At 42.9% G+C, this 16,125-nt stretch overlaps 1 protein-coding gene across 1 annotated transcript in view; it reads right to left on the bottom strand.

Moving 5' to 3' along the window:
- Positions 1–804: 804 nt before the first annotated feature.
- SLC9A9 (solute carrier family 9 member A9) overlaps positions 805–16,125 on the bottom strand; it is a 558,573-nt gene continuing 543,252 nt past the window's right edge. The window contains exons 15-16 of the mRNA XM_081234688.1: positions 2,539–2,644; positions 805–1,269 (exon numbers count right to left, since the gene is read on the bottom strand). Coding sequence (XP_081090814.1) covers positions 1,042–1,269; positions 2,539–2,644 — 334 coding nt within the window. The 3' untranslated portion in view covers positions 805–1,041. The remainder of the gene's footprint in view (positions 1,270–2,538; positions 2,645–16,125) is intronic.

Raw genomic sequence — 16,125 nt, 5'->3', positions numbered from 1 at the left:
GGTCTCCCCACCATGGGCCATGAGCCGTGCCTTGTAAAAATGCCCCTGATGCTGCGTGCTTGTCTCTTCCGTGTGGTCTCTGCGCATCCTCAGCCCCGATCCTCTCGCTCCTGCCCCTGCGCTGCTGTTGAGCTGTGAGAGTTGGAACTGGAGGACAGGTCAGGGTTCCTGTCCCGAATCCTGCTGTGTGGGGAGGAACCTGTGCTAAGGAATCTCATCACTCAGCAGACAGAGGGACCTGCCACGGAGCCAGGAAGTGACTCAGATGCAAGCAAGGACAGGAAGGCTGAAACATGGTATGGAGAAGAGGTCTGCTGTCCCTGCAAGGGGTCCTACCAAGGTGAAGAGTGGCACTGCATTTAGTGCAGAGTGCAACAAAGCTGTCACCTACAGCTTCAAGCAGCAGGAAGAGCAACTTGAAGAGGATGCGGAGAACAGCGGGTCCCCAGGCGCCGCGGGCTCTGTGAGGCCGTCAGCAGTGGTATCAAGCAAGCACTTATGTGGGCAAATATCCGTGGGTCATTCGGAGCGAGAGGGAGCCTAGTTTCTAAACATATAAAACGTCTCACTTCCTGAAGAACTGGGCATTCCCTCCAGCTTAGGAGGCACGCATTTAAGCTCAGAAACTCTTTTTCTGATTTTTAAACTCTCCTTAATGAAGGGAAGAGAATCCCAAATCTGAGTAAAGGGCCCAGAGAGCTGCACACAGAAAAGAAACACCCTGCAGACACAGCACATCTGTCTCATCCTCCCAGCAGCTAGACTCCTCCCTCCCTCCACTCTGCACCCTTCCCACCCCACCCAATTCATTAATAAAAACGGCGCCGTCAAAAACTTAGATGCAGTTGCGTAATATAGAGGGTTGATAATAAATTCTCATTTCTGCAGGCACCAGAGGATGCACGTGATAAGGTTTTGAATCTCTCCAATTTATGCTCTTCATATATTTTCCAGCCTCTCCCCCACGCAGCCTCATCGGCTTGGCTTGGTCCTCTGTGATCCCTGCGTTACCTGTGATTGCCTCGGCCCTGTTCACGCCCATTAATTCAGCTGGGATTGACCCGGAGTTTGCTCAAGCTTGAGTCCATAGCCTCCTAGGCCAAGGTCCCCCTCATAAATGTTTTCCTTGCTTGGAGTCTGGGGTGAAGCTTTCTGGTCCAGACCCGGCCTTGCAGGAGGGCTGCAGGGTGAGGTCGCTTGCTCCGGGTAATTCATGGCCAGTTCATCCTGGTTTACAATACATTCTACATCATCCCCTTTGAGCTGTTCCTGGTTTTGGAAAGAAAGAGAGGTCACTTCCTGATAAAAGCAGAAAACAATAGCAGTCCTACAGTGTTAGAAACTAGGATGTTTGTTTTCCTTTTTTAACTGCCCTGTCTTGTCTCAGCTGAAGCTGCTGGTATGGCAGATGTCACGTTTTCCCTCTCTGTGGGTAAGGGAACATGTGCTAATTGAGCACCTCTGTGGATAAGGAAGTTAAAATAAAATGCAGTGGATTGTTTGAATGGATGCCTAATCTGGGTAAGAGGAGTTAGGAGTTTGCAGAATCCTGTGACCTCAGAGTACGGAATGATTCTCAATGTAGGTTTTGTAACACTCCTGCCTATCACAAAATTCTTAAAACTCAATGTCTGTTATATTTTCTTTGAAAAGTATATCCTCACAGCACGTTTCTTGGGATGAGTGTCACAGGGCTAAAAAGGGTTGGAAGTTACCATAGCAGATAATGGTGGAAATGAACTAGATCTGGCCACTAAAGTTTTCCTCAGACAGAGCTTCCCTTAAAGAACGTAATTAAAATCTCAACTCTTCTTCCATTGGTTCTTGGAAGACCACAGGAAATTACCTGTAGAATGAACCCTGGCGAGGTGACCTCAGCTCAGTGGTTTCCAACTTTGGCCTGTCTTGGAATCACTTGTTGAAGCACAGATGCTGGGCCCCTGAGACCAGAGTTCTGATGTAGGGCCTGAGAATTTGCAGTTCTAACAAGTTTCCAAGTGATGCTGAGGCTGCCGGTCTGAGGACACACTTTGAGAACCACTGGCTCACGCTGTGGTGTCCTGAGCACGTCTGAGATCTGAGACGCCTTTTTCTCTGTTTAGACAAGGGGTCAGCCAGCTGGACAACCTCCAAGGGTGCCACAAACTCCAAGATTCTGTTCCTCGCCAATCCCTGACACTCTGATTTACTGAAAAGGATTCTAATTGCTTCTCAGCATTTTTGATTCCACCCCCTTGAGCTATAAAGCACAGGCCTAATATTCTAAACCTCAAAACACAGCACTTTGTGAGGGCACATTCCTTCTTTTATACTTTCTAAATTCATTTTATGGTTAAAAATATTGGTCACAATTAAAAAAATTGCATTTTTAAAAAGAAGAATGAGCCCACATCAGCAACAACTGAAAAGAGAAGGGAGATGATCCTTTGTGCCGTGAATTTTAAAAATGCTTCCTCCTCATGCTGGGAAGAAATAGCTCCGAGGTTACCAGGCTCATCAATATTCACCATGCCTGTCCCTCTCGGGATATTTACTCACCCCATAGGCCTGAGGACTGGTGAGCAGTCTGGAAACTGGGCCGCACCATTCAGGTAATGTCGTGGTCAGCGGAGGACCAGAGTGGGTTAAAATTGGTTTCAGATATCTGCGAGGCCTGTTAGGGAATACTTGCCAAGAGGAAGCCAGGATTTAGTTTCTTACACAGCACAAACATTTGCATGCCACGAAAGAGACAGTTATTTTTACATTTAAATCGCCTACTCCCTCATTTAGGAGGTAATTTGGCCCGCAAAAATGGCTAGCTATATTCCTTGCTCCACACACGTTCCCAGCCCTCCTCGTGGTCTTTAATCATGGAGAAATGGCGCCTCGACCTGAATGACTTTAATAGCAGCATACAAGACTGTGTTTTCCTAAAACCGCACACACAGCTTAAACCAGAGGTAATTGTCACAAAGAAGCAAGAGGTATTTCATAAAACGTTCACTCATTCTAGGACTGGGTAGTGAACAGAGATTGTTTACCAAAATACTTTATTTTCACTATTCAACACAGTCACTTTACACTTCACACATCAATGCATCTCCATACGAAATAATGTAAATAAGGTGGAGCCAGGTTTATTCTACTGTCTAGCACCTGTCTTTCCCCTCTCTTCATCCCGAAATGCTCTAACAAGTTAAAAGGAAAACCTGTTCATCTAAAGCCGTTATGTTTCCCTCCAAATCTATCAATAATGAAATCCCTAGAGGCTGCCTCAGGTTGCTTTGTTTATTTATTTTTTTTCCTCCAAGGAAACTAGTGAAATTATTTCACCATTCTATCAGAAACAGCTTTTAAGCTTTGTATTATTTCCTCTTCTGGAGAATAGGTCACCTCATCAACTTTCTGAAAAGCTCTAATAAATAGGGAAAGGGAAAACAAAATGGAAAGCAGTTACCATCAGCTTGTGAGGATGTACAGTCACCCCCAGGCACTCAAGACAAGAGGTAATCTAGGCGATGGCTCTACTGGAACCCACCCACCGCTGGATGGTGACACCATCTGTCATGCCTGGGATGCTCTGAGCATGTGGGACAGGAGGATGCGGCCCACATGGGCCAGGAATCTGGTTGTCTCTGGCTTCAAATCACTCACCACCACAGTGGGGACAAAGCAGGTGAGGCTCATGAACACAGCCTAGTTATGATGTGAGGAGAGCGACTGAAAAGATGCTTAAGAGGGTCTGTAATTGCAACTACGAATAGAAAACTTGACGACTCTTTTCAGATGAGCAGCTGTTGTGCTCAGTTAAGGACAGGGAAGATATTAAAGCTCAGAGCCTGGCATTCCCTGCAACATCTTGTAAGTCTATCTACAACTCTGGAAAGCCCTTGATGATTTGCCACTAATTTTTATTACAGAGTGTTATTACCTTCATTTTAGGGATGAAAGAATTGAAGCCTAGAGATATGATGATTTTAAATAATCCGGAGGCTCCCTTTGCTATTTGAATCCACCACGGTCATCCCCTAGTGAAAGGTAATTTATCAGAGCAGAATCATGCATGTGACCAACTGGTTCTCTAGAGAGAAAAGCTTGCAGACAGCACCCCTGCTGGTGAGCTGCGGACCCTCTCAGGCAGGGTGCATGTGGTCTTACTAGGTTTTATGGTGTGCATAGATCAGGGAAAATTTTTTTTTTTTTTTTTAGGGAGGTGAGGTGGTCGATATATATATATATATATATATATATATATATATATATATATATATATATATATATATATATATATAAAATACAACTGGAGTATAAATCAAAGAAAATCCAGGCAATTTTATTTCCAGATGGAAAAGTGACAGCAAGTAAGCAACATTTTTAGCAATGTTGTGTAAATAAACATGAAGTCTGTTGTTTAAGAGAGGCTTGGGCAACTTCCATTGTTTGAGGTTCTCAATATAATGAAAAATCAAAATGCCAAAATCATGTCACAAAAGGAAAACACAAGTTTAAACTTGCACAAGGCACATTTTCTTCTTTTCATCCTGATGAGGTATCTCTTCAACTTTATGTGTCTTGTTATTGGGGCTAACACTTAATGACTTACTTTGTAGCTCTTTGTGACTGTGAGGCCTGGACCACATGGGCTACCATCTGGCCCCTCTGGACAAGCTCTGGGATTTTCGACTCAGAAGACTTGGGCACAACTGCCAGCTCTGCCCCTCACCGACTCTATGACCTGTGGTCTAGTGATTGACCCCTGTGAGCCTCAAGCATTGCCATGGATACTAACTGAAATAACATGGAAAAGAGGTGTTACACTTTCACAGGCCATTCAAATGCTATTTTATTTAAAAACCTTATTTTCTAAGCAATACTTTCTGGAGAGAGTGGTGTGTCAATTATTGTGCAAATAACAGAAAGGAAATAATATGAGGGTAGAGATGAGCGAGTGGCACTCCTGGCACTTGCTGCAGCATTGGGAGTCACAGGCTAGTTAGTGGTTGGAAGATTTGAGCTGCTCCTACACCACAAATAGCTATTTGGGTTAAACATTGTTGTTTGGGGGGCTGGAGTCAGGTAGTAGGTGAGAGGTGGGAGAATTTGCTGACATGAGACTCTTCTAGGAAACTCATGATGCCATTCTGGCTGTGCTGACGTCTCAGTAGCGGCAAGTCAAAGGAAGGACACATACACCGCGTGGCAAAAGTGAATGGAACGGGGGCTTCCCTGGTGGCGCAGTGGTTGAGGGTCCGCCTGCCGATGCAGGGGACGCGGGTTCGTGCCCCGGTCCGGGAGGATCCCACATGCCGCGGAGCGGCTGGGCCCGTGAGCCATGGCCGCTGAGCCTGCGCATCCGGAGCCTGTGCTCCGCAACGGGAGAGGCCACAACAGTGAGAGGCCACAACAGTAAGAGGCCCGCGTACCACAAAAAAAAAAAAAAAAAAAAAAAAAAAGTGAACGGAACGTGTAAGCACCATCCGCAGACACGGCAGACGTGGACCAGAGTCTACGTTCTCCAACGTCTTGGTTTGCCCAATGATTGCCATATACAATGTGCTCAGTGGATGTTCGTTGAATTTATAGTTTAGGAAAATATTCAGGGGTATTATGAGTGATGGAGGTGGATTCTGGGTAACTGTGTCAAGGGAAGAATGAAGGGAGCAGATTACAGCCAACAAATGAGGATTTCCTGAGGATAAAAGTCTAAGGAAGGTCAAGTCAGAGATAGATCTCTTGGGCCTAGGTTATTAGAGAAAGGGGACCATGTGGTAACGGCATAAAATAAAGTGGTTAGAAAACAACTTTGTGCTTCACTCATTCAGTCATTCATTTGTTCCTTCATATACTCACATGTTTTTATATTATGCACTAAACTACTGAAGTACCCACACAAGGAAATTAACAATTACACTATAGAATGGAAAGCTCCCTTGTCTCTAGACGGTGGTCTCCTTGAGGGCAGGGCTGTCCCCTTCAGCTGGATACAACGCTTGGCGTATTTTAGATGTTCAAGAAATAGTTGTTGAATTAATGATGAAAACAGGCTCAAAGAGAGTAAAAGAATTGCTCAGTGGAACACAGCCAGTTAGTTATTGGCAGAGCTGGGCCCGAGACCCCAGACGTTTCCACCACATTGGGCACCTTCCTGCTGGTATAGAGACACTGAGTAACAAGTCTCATCTAATTGGATAACTTATTTGGAATTGGGGGCTCAGTGACTTTCTGAGTTCTTCATTGCTGAGCAGTATCTGGAAAGTGGCTGGATCTCCAGGATTACCTGAATTATTAAAAAGTAAGAAAACTCTTTTGATCTACAGGAAATCCCAACTGCCGATTTTGCAAAATGTGTTATTTTTCTTATCAGGTTCTAGTATACGTTCGGAGAGAGAGAGATTCCCCATTGGGTATTTCTGGTACAGCTAGTTTTGCTTTTCTAATAAGCTCGAAATGCATTGAAATGAAATGTTAAGCTCTGGGGGGGAAAAAAACAATGACTTTTCTCATCTTTAAAGGGCATAAGTTTGGGAAGAGCAGTCTGGTTCAGGAGATGTAAGTAAAAGCTGGAACTCTACCCAGAATTTAACATGTGTGAAATAGGAAAGACAATTAACTCAGACCAAAGGAGAAAATGCATCTGCTATCAGCAGGTCCAGAGCTAAATTTAGTGCTTAACTGAACCAACATCCAAAATAGTGGTGACATTGATTTCTCTCTTTTGTTAGTTTCTGTTTTGATTATTCTAAGTCCTCATGTTTTGTCCCTTGTAAGTTGCCAAAACCAATGAGTGCACAGCTTGCTCCTGCCTATGCCTCTCATAACACGGTCCTACATAGAGTGGTCAGATGCAGAAACCCCAAGCAAAGATCCAGCTCCACAAAAAACATCTGCCCCTTTGAAGGGAGTAAGCCCCATTGCCCTGTACTATGGACTGAATATTTGTGTTCTCCCAAAATTCACATGTTGAAGCCCTGACCCTCACTGTGATGGTATTTGAAGATGGTGCCTTTGGGAGGTAATTAGGGTTAGATGAGATCATGAGGGTGGGGCCTTCCTGAGGGGATTAGTGTCCTTATAAGAAGAGAATCCAGAGAGTTTGCTCTCTCTCTCTCCACATGTCCACAAAGGGGTCATGGGAACACACAGTGAGGTGGTGCCTGTTTGCAAGCCTAGAAGAGAGTTCTCACCAGAACCTGACCATGCTGGCACCCTGAGCTCAGACTTCCAGTCCCCAGAACTGTGATAAAACAACTTTTTGTTGTTTAAGCCAGCATTTTATGGTATTTTGTTAGGGCAGCCTGAGAAGACTAACACGCCCCTGTTCCTGGACTTCTTGAAAAGTCTTTGATTTCAGAACACTGAAGAGCTATGTTCTATCTTGGCTTTCTCTAAACATGCCTCATCGTGAAGACCATCTTGGCATTTGTTAAAAATTCAGATGTCCAAGTCTTGCTCTGGAGATTTTGATTTGGCAGGTCTGGGAAGTGGCCTGGGACTCTGAATTTTCAATGGCCCAGGCAACTGATGATCAGGAAAGTATGGAACACAGTGGTCTCTCTCCAGAGTATTGCCCTCCGTGTGAGATTTAGATCTTAAATAGGAAGAAAAAGAACATGGCCTCTTATGTCCATAAAGCCATCATTTTTAGGGTGAGCATAGGTATAAGATAAGCCCATTTTGCCCAGAACCCAGACCTGACTAATACCAATTGTTTCAACTTGTCCCTGAAGGATGGGTCTGCAACTTGGTTCAACAAGATACAGTCTTGATAATGTTACACCTGAGAGTGGAATAATGAAGCATCGCATCTTGGCTTGTGTAGGAAGACTTTGTGCCTATTGGGAGCATTTGCATGTGTTTGTATGTATAAGCTTGATAAATGGTCTTTTTATCAGGAAAAAATTCTTGTTAATTCAGAGGTGTGTAGAGAAGGAAAGCACATTTATCTTTTTAGGAATGCAGCCTGCATCTTTTTATTTATAAGACATTTCTCTATATCTTATTTTCTCTTTACAACTGTAGGTGGGTATTATAGTCCCATTTTACAGATCAAGAAATGTGTAATCAGAAGGCTTTTTGATTCTCTTCTAAACTATCTTTACCTCCCTTTCCAGGGCACATTTAACTTCCAGGGCTGACTTGCTACCAGAGATGGTCAGGGATCAATGGCAGGTGGCTGGGGAAGGGTAAGTGCATCCCAGAGCGGGAGCTGACCTTGCCCTCCAAGCCCATATGTTACTGCAGGAAACCAGGTCCCATTTGCTATGGACTTGCTGAGTCCCCACGCTGGTATTTACTCAGCACCCATGAACAGAACAAGTAGAGGATAGCCCCAAATTGTACACACCCCATCATTCTTTGATTCCAATATACAACTCACACCCTTTATGCTTTATTTCACAGGAAATGTGGGCTAACAAATTGAATTGAGTGTGTTCCCCCTCTTCCTTAGGATATGTTGGGTTCTGTAATTGGACACACTGTCTTGCCATCTTGCTTAAGTATGTGATGAAAAATTTTGCTGAGGTGTATTTGGGGTTCAGGTTGGAGGAAGGCTTTAAGAGTCCAACCAAAAGCCCTCTTCTTTAAGCTGTTTCATCACTCTGTTCTCTCTACCTTGAGGGAGGACTTCCCATTCTGCACTGGCACATTCCGAGAATGTAAAGGTGTGGTTCTGTCTTTGAAGCAGCCACTCTATTTCAAGAACAAGCTATCAAGAATATACAATGGAATATTACTCAGCCATAAAAAAGAATGAAATTGCGTCATTTGTAGTGATGTGGAAGAATCTAGAGTCTGTCATACAGAGTGAAGTAAGTCAGAAAGAGAAAAACAAATATCGTATATTAACGCATATATATGGAATCTAGGAAAATGGTACTGATGAACACATTTGCAGGCCAGAAAAGAGACACAGATGTAGAGAACGGACTTGTGGACACAGGGGGGAAGGGGAGGGTGGGATAAAGTGAGAGAGTAGCACTGACATATATACACTACCATGTGTAAAATAGATAACTGGTAGGAAGCTGTTGTATAGCACAGGGAGCTCAGCTTGGTGCTCTCTGATGACCTAGAGGGGTGGGACGGGGTGGGTGGCAGGGAGGCTCAAGAGGGAGGGGATATATATATACATATAGCTGACTCACTTCGTTCTACAGCAGAAACTAATACAACATGGTAAAGCAATTATACTCCAATTAAAAAAAAGAAGAAAAAAAAAAGAAAAAAGGAAAAGGCAGAAACCCGCTATTCACATACAAGGGTGAACATGTGTTCCTTTGGTTGACAATCCTAACCTTTACCATTTTAAAGGAAATTGCCCTAGACAAGTGCTAGGATGGAAAGGAAGCCCGAATAAACACCCTGAGGGGTAAGCAGAGCTGCCTGGAATAAGATAGCAAGGAGTGACTGCAAGCCCCTTCAGCCTGGTCTCTGGGCTCTGCTACTGACATGTCTGTTTGGAGAATGGCTCTCCCTTCAAGGCCAGGCTGGTGTGTCCCTTCCTCCCAATAGCCATCTCAGATCTGCCACGCTGAACCGCTTCAGCTCCATGGCGGATCTGGAGCAACATGTATAATACATACTTGCCTGACAGCCTTTATCACACTGTCTTAAAGCTGATTGTTTATATCTCCATCTTCCTCTTTAGACCCTAAGCTCCTTGAGGGAGCTTATAAAATAAAATCTTTTGATTGTAAAATGAAAAAGTGATACATCAAACATCACAAATCTAATGTGTATTTTAATGGATCACTATAAGGCATGGAAACCTTCCAGATTCCAGGAAACGGAACTATGTCGCCTACCCTTGAAGCCCTTTTCAGGTGTCTCATCCTAGTCAAAACTTCTTCTCTCCAAAAGTAACTACTATCCTGATTTTTATACAAGTCACTTCCTTGAGTTTTTATGACAGTTTTGTCACTTAAATGTACATGCTGGCACACTACAGTTTGGTCTTGCCTATTTAAAAAAATGTTATGCCTTTTAATCTATAGATTCCTCTTCCACCCTTTTCTTTATAGTTTATTTGCTGAAGAACCTGGGCCATTGGGCCTGTGGAGTTTCCCATGGTCTGAATTGCTGATTGCAAACTCATGTGCAGCCCAGCATGTTCCTCTGCCCTTCGTATCTCCTGCAAATTGCCAGCTGGATCCAGAGACTGGATCCGATTCAGGTTCTATTCTAGGCCTTCTGCAAGACTAAAGAAGGCACATCATATCTGGTTGTCTCTCTTTGGGTGATTTTAGCAGCCACTGATGTGTAATAACTATATCTATTTGCTCACTGGGGTGTGCAAACAGTGAAATTCTAATTTTATCTTTTTATTATTTTATTAGGTAGAATACTTTTATAAAGAGACACTTTTCATTTGTCCTATTGGGATATTCAGTGGAATAGTCAATACAGGAAAGGCAAGATAAATGTTTGATTTATTCCCTCTATTTACTAGTTTTCCAGATAATGATTGGTTATGACCCTCTGAAAATGACTGATTCTTTGTTTAAATATCACCATAAAGTAATGCATTTAAATGAATTTGATTGCAATTTTTATCACTGTTGAAGTTCAAACTGAAGCTCTTTGGTCAATGGGAATCTTCAGATTGGCTTCTGGGTCCTATTGACATGATGCCAGTATCTTTGATAGCTTCCTTGTCATCTGCATGGCAAGTTGTAGGTTCATCTTATACATTTCTGTTTCAGACCTCAAAGAAGCTATTTCTCCAAATTTCTCTGGGTTTTTTTTTTTTTTTCAGTGAGAAAGGATATTTTAACAGCACAACCTGGGCACCAAAGGTTGCAATATAAAATGGGGTGCTGGCAAATGTTTAACAACTGACTCTCTTTAAAAAAGGGCAGATCTGTAGCATTTCCCAATTTTCATGGTGTAAATACTCCCATTATGGCTGATTCCAATATACCAACATGGAGTCATTAAATGTGGAGTTGGGACAAATGTGTACAATCTGTTCTTACCAGCTCTTGTAAACCAGCTTCACCACACCACTGATTATATATCTCATGAGCTCCTATGGATACTTCCGATTCAAGTTCAAGAACTTCTGATTCTCAAGGACATAGGGGATGATAGAATTAGAATACTCCACAATGACTCATTTGTTTTATCCACAGTATTATACTTACAGTAGTCTCATAATCATAATATACTACCGCCGTAATAATTACATCATATATTAAAACTTTTTGCTTATCCTTCCTGCATTCTAACTTCTCATTAAAAAAAGAAAATCTATAGTAGAACTATTCATAGTTGTACTATATTTACATTGTCAGAATATATAACCATTACATTCTATACTCTCTCTCAGACCTCATGTAATCTTAGCACTACAGGTAACTGTACATTTAATGTTCACCTTCAGGCCTTATGTCAATGTCTTTCTAGACATTTTGATTCTTTGAAGCTTGTTCTTTTGTATATTCCTTAGGAAGGACTCATGGAAACATTCTCTGAGTTCTCAAATATTGATAAGAGTTAGTGCCCTTTATATATTGAAACTCTGTTCTGGAAATAAAATTGTTGGCTTATACTTTCTTTATTTGATTACATAAATATGTTTCTATTTTCTTTTAACATACGGAGTTGCTCCTGAAAAGTCTAATGAAAATATAATTTTCTTTCCCTTATAAATCATGTTTTTTTTCTCTAGATGTCTAAAGGACTTTTAAAAAAATTTCATTAATTTCACTAAGGTTTTTCTGATGTTTGCTGTTCCTAGTTGATAGTCTCAGGTACATGGTGTGCTCTTTCAAAGAGTAGTTCCCAATGTGTTAAATGTGTTGTATTTCAGGGAAGTTCTCTTGAGTTAGGACTTGTTCTGTTTCCTTGCTTTGCTCTTTTTTCAGGGATTCCTGTTTTCTAGATGTTCAATCTCCTGTGCCTATCTTCAATATTTGTCACTTTCTCTTGAATCTTTTTAATCTTTTTCTTCATTTATTTTTGACTTAAAAACTTCTCTTTCTTTTCACTTGCATTTTTTTTTTTTTTTTTTTTTGCGGTACGCGGGCCTCTCACTGTTGTGGCCTCTCCCGTTGCGGAGCACAGGCTCCAGATGCGCAGGCCCAGCGGCCATGGCTCACGGGCCCAGCCACTCCACGGCATGTGGGACCCTCCCAGACCAGGGCACGAACCCGTGTCTCCTGCATTGGCAGGCGGACTCCCAACCACTGCGCCACCAGGGAAGCCCTTCACTTGCATTTTGTCTTAAGGTATTATCCATTGTGTTTATTTGCTTTTGTAGTCTTTCTAATTTACTATTCATTTCTGAAAATATTTTTTAAAAATTTTAAATTGTTTCCAGAGTTTTTTCTAAATCTGATTTATTTCATTCTTTCATAGCTAGTATGATTTTTTTATTTTTTTGTGGTACGCGGACCACTCACTGTTGTGGCCTCTCCCGTTGCAGAGCACAGGCTCCGGACGCGCAGGCTCAGCGACCATGGCTCACAGGCCTAGCCGCTCTGCGGCATGTGGGATCTTCCTGGACCAGGGCATGAACCCGTGTCACCTGCATCGGCAGGCGGACTCTCAACCACTGCGCCACCAGGGAAGCCCTCGTATCATTTTTTTTAACGTCTTTTAACTTGCTTTAATATAGTATGTTATAGTTTTGATCTATTTATGGGCACATCTTTCTGGCATGTTTTCATTATTTGTAGAGATGTTATTTGCTCCTCATCCTCTTTTTTGTTTTTTTTCCTTATAATAAGTCTCTATGGGATTTGACTTCTATTCTTTTCTGTTGTTTGTTCTTATGTAAAATTAGTTTTCCTAAAGTTATAGAATAAGGTAGGGCTCAGGAAAGCTGTTCTGACTTCACAGAGTTCCCTCTTCTGTTGTTTTTGTATAGTGGTAAACATGGTGGCTTGCATTCTGAGATTTCCTGCCCTGTTTCCTGTGCCCACCGCACTTCCCCCCACCCGCCAGCTGATCTGGACCTTGTCTTTCCCTTATCACTACTGTCTCTATGCAGCTCAATTTTAACTCCACTCCAAGGCCATTTCTCCTGAGTGTAGGGCCCTGACCTGGAAGGGAGACTTCTGAAAAAATGCCCATGTGCTCATCACTCGTGTACAATTTTGAGAGCTCTCAGGGGTCTCGACAGCTCCAGCCCATTCAGTCCTTCTTCCTGGGACCTTCCACTTACTCCTCTTAGAGAAAACTACATCTCCCACTCCCTGCCCCAACACCAGGTTTAGGGATGTTTATCAAATTGGTCCAACTACACTTTCCAGGAGATACTATTGGCCATTCAGTTCTCCTGATTTCAGATGTTACCTCAGATGTTACCCTATTGCTTCCTTTTTCCTCCTGAATGGACACTTTACTATTGTTGGTTTGTTTCCCCTCACTTTTAATTTGGAGTCTGTGAGAAAACTTGCCCCTAGTTTTGCTGTAAATGTGTCCATGGATTTTGGTTTTGTTACCTAATTGTTCTGCCTATTTTTTTTTAAACTTAAAAAATTTTTTACTTACTTTTTAAAATTGTTCTGCCTATTTTTATGTAGGGATTTGGAGAGATTGAGAGACTGCTGTTGATGCCACTGCCATCTTCCCAGAATCCTCCAGGACTGCATTTTATTTGATCTTCTATCTTTGGTGATTAGTATCTAGCACATTACTAATGAATGGGGATGTGGTCTAGTTAGATTTGTAAATTGTGCTCTGTCTGAATTGCCTAAGCTAACTGGGGACTGTCCATAATTCAAGCAATGTGGCTTAGATTTATCAAAATGGACTTCCTATGTCACAGCCAGGTGAGCTGAAGGTACCTGGAGCCATGATTCCTAACCTTCCCTGGCCTTGGACTGGCATCTCTGAAAGAAGGCTTGTGTGCTCATCATTTGCGTAAAATTTCATGTGACATTTCAGAGAGTTTCCAGATGCCTTGAAATGCATCCATGTTCCCCTAGAAGTCCTGAGCTAGGAAACTCTGGTGATTAAGTATTAAGGACAAGAGCAGACTAAAGGCCGATAAAATGATGTGCTTGCTATCTTATTTGTACCGGGAGTTGGTTTTATCAGTGATATCTATAGGATCTTACTATCAAATGTTAATTCTGTTGGGCTTCTCGGTTCCAGATAGACAATCCAGGGACAGAGAAAGGGCAGTGGAGTTTGTTGAAAGGTTAAAGGAAAGAAGACAGTTGTAAGATACCAAAGCAGCCAGTGTAAGTAGGGCAAGTGGACAGGAGATAAACAGGGGGAAATATTGGAATCATGAGGCTGGAGGAAACCTGAGAGTTCATCTGATCCACAGCCTTGGATCTAAATACAAAAGAAAGTCTAAACCTGGGGTTTTTCCAAGAGTGGTCACCTGCTCGTCTGTGTCAGAATCATTGTTGCTTCTTAAAATGCAGATTTCCAGGCCCTTGACCCCGACCCCCTTAGGTGGGGGCCTAGCAGTCTGTATATTAAGAACTCCCTGAAAACCACTGGTCTAAATGATGCAGAGCAGAATGGCATCCTGTCTGTTGAAGAACTCTGGATGTGGAGGTACAATATCTATGAGCTGCACAGTGCAATAATAACAATAAAAACAATGATGACAATAGTATTACTTTCACCCTTACCACCATTGCTTCTCCTCCTACTACTGCGGCCTTAAAATTTTTCCCTTTGGGCACAGGATGGGATCACAGATTTCCAGGAATCTTTGTTGCCTATCAGACTCAGTTAAATCCATTTGCACCACATGGGAGGTCACATTTGGCTCATTGTTTCGAGAGAAGACAGTTCTTGAGACGAATGCTGCCGATACTCACATGGAGTGGGTCTTGGCTTTTCGTGGCCTTCTGGTTGTTAGGAGAAGTGCTGCCAAAGACCCAGACCTCCTCTGTTAGCTCATGGTGATTTTGACCCTTTATGGGTCACCTCCCTTGCGGTGTTTTGGAGAACTGGGCTCTGAGAAGTAACTCTGCTTCAATGTTCCAAGTCTTCACTTTTGTTTAGAGGGAAATTTTTATTTGATTTCTTCCCCCAACACTGATTGCATCTGGTCTTGTGAGTATTGGAGCCTCAGCTGGCTACCCCAGGATTCACATTTAAGACGGAGGTGGCCAGCCCTGCCCAAGCCCTCTGTGGCTCATCCACGGGGCTGGGCCCTTCCCCTCGACATCCAGAACAGAGTGCGTACCTGAGGGACATGCTTCCCCATGTGGGCATGGGCAGGGACCCCCTGGGGATGCATAACTGTACTCATCTTCTACCTCTAGGGAGCCAGGAACAGTCACTTTTGCACTGACAACTTCAATGTGGACTCCATGGGTCAGGATTCTCAGAGCACAAAGCTAAAGAGGAAATTACCTTCAATGCTTTCATGGGGAGGCTGATGGCAGACACCAAACAGATGGCTGAAGTTCTGGCTCCATGACTGCTTCTCAATTTGAGCAAAAGTCTCCAACTTTTTGTGCCTCTATTTTCTCATTACTGAGGAGACTCATAATGCTATGTTAGATCTGGTTAGGTAAGTATTTAGAGATTGCAATTACCTCGTGTCTTTGTTTCCCAGGGCTGCATTAACAAAGCACCACAAACTGGGTGGCTTGAAATAACGGAAATGTATTATCTCACAGTTCTGGAGACTGGGACTCTGAGGTCAAGGTACTGGCTGGGTTAGTTCCTTCTGAGGGCTCTGAGGGCCAAGTTGTCCCATGCCTCTCTCCCAGCTCCTGGTTACGGCCAGAACTGCTTAGTGTTCTTGGCTTGTAGGTGCATCACTGCATTGCTACCTTCATCTTCCCATGCTGTTCTCCCTGAGTTTTCACAGGACTGTCTTCTTATGAGCAAACCAGTGATACTGGATTAGGGACCCACCCTATTCCATTATAACTTCATCTTAATTTAAGTAATTACATCTGCAACGAACCTATTTCCAAATAAGCTTACGTTGTGAGGTACTGGGGCTTAGGACTTCAGTATATCTTTTTTTGGGGGAAATAATTCAGCCAGTGATTTCCTGTTACTTCTGAATAATCCCAGGTCTTCTGTGTATTTATCTATTTATTTTGGGGGGAGTAGTTAAAAAGGCAGACAGGCTGGGTTTGAATCACAGCTCTTATTATCTGTGAGTAAGCAAATTTCCTAAGCTCTTTGAGCCTCATTTTCGTCATCTATAGAATG

Source organism: Mesoplodon bidens, assembly GCF_964165515.1.
Source record: "Mesoplodon bidens genome assembly, chromosome: 5".
NCBI lineage: Eukaryota > Metazoa > Chordata > Mammalia > Artiodactyla > Ziphiidae > Mesoplodon > Mesoplodon bidens.
Note: the sequence above shows the minus strand (reverse complement) of the source record. Positions and strands in the feature narration are given on the sequence as shown.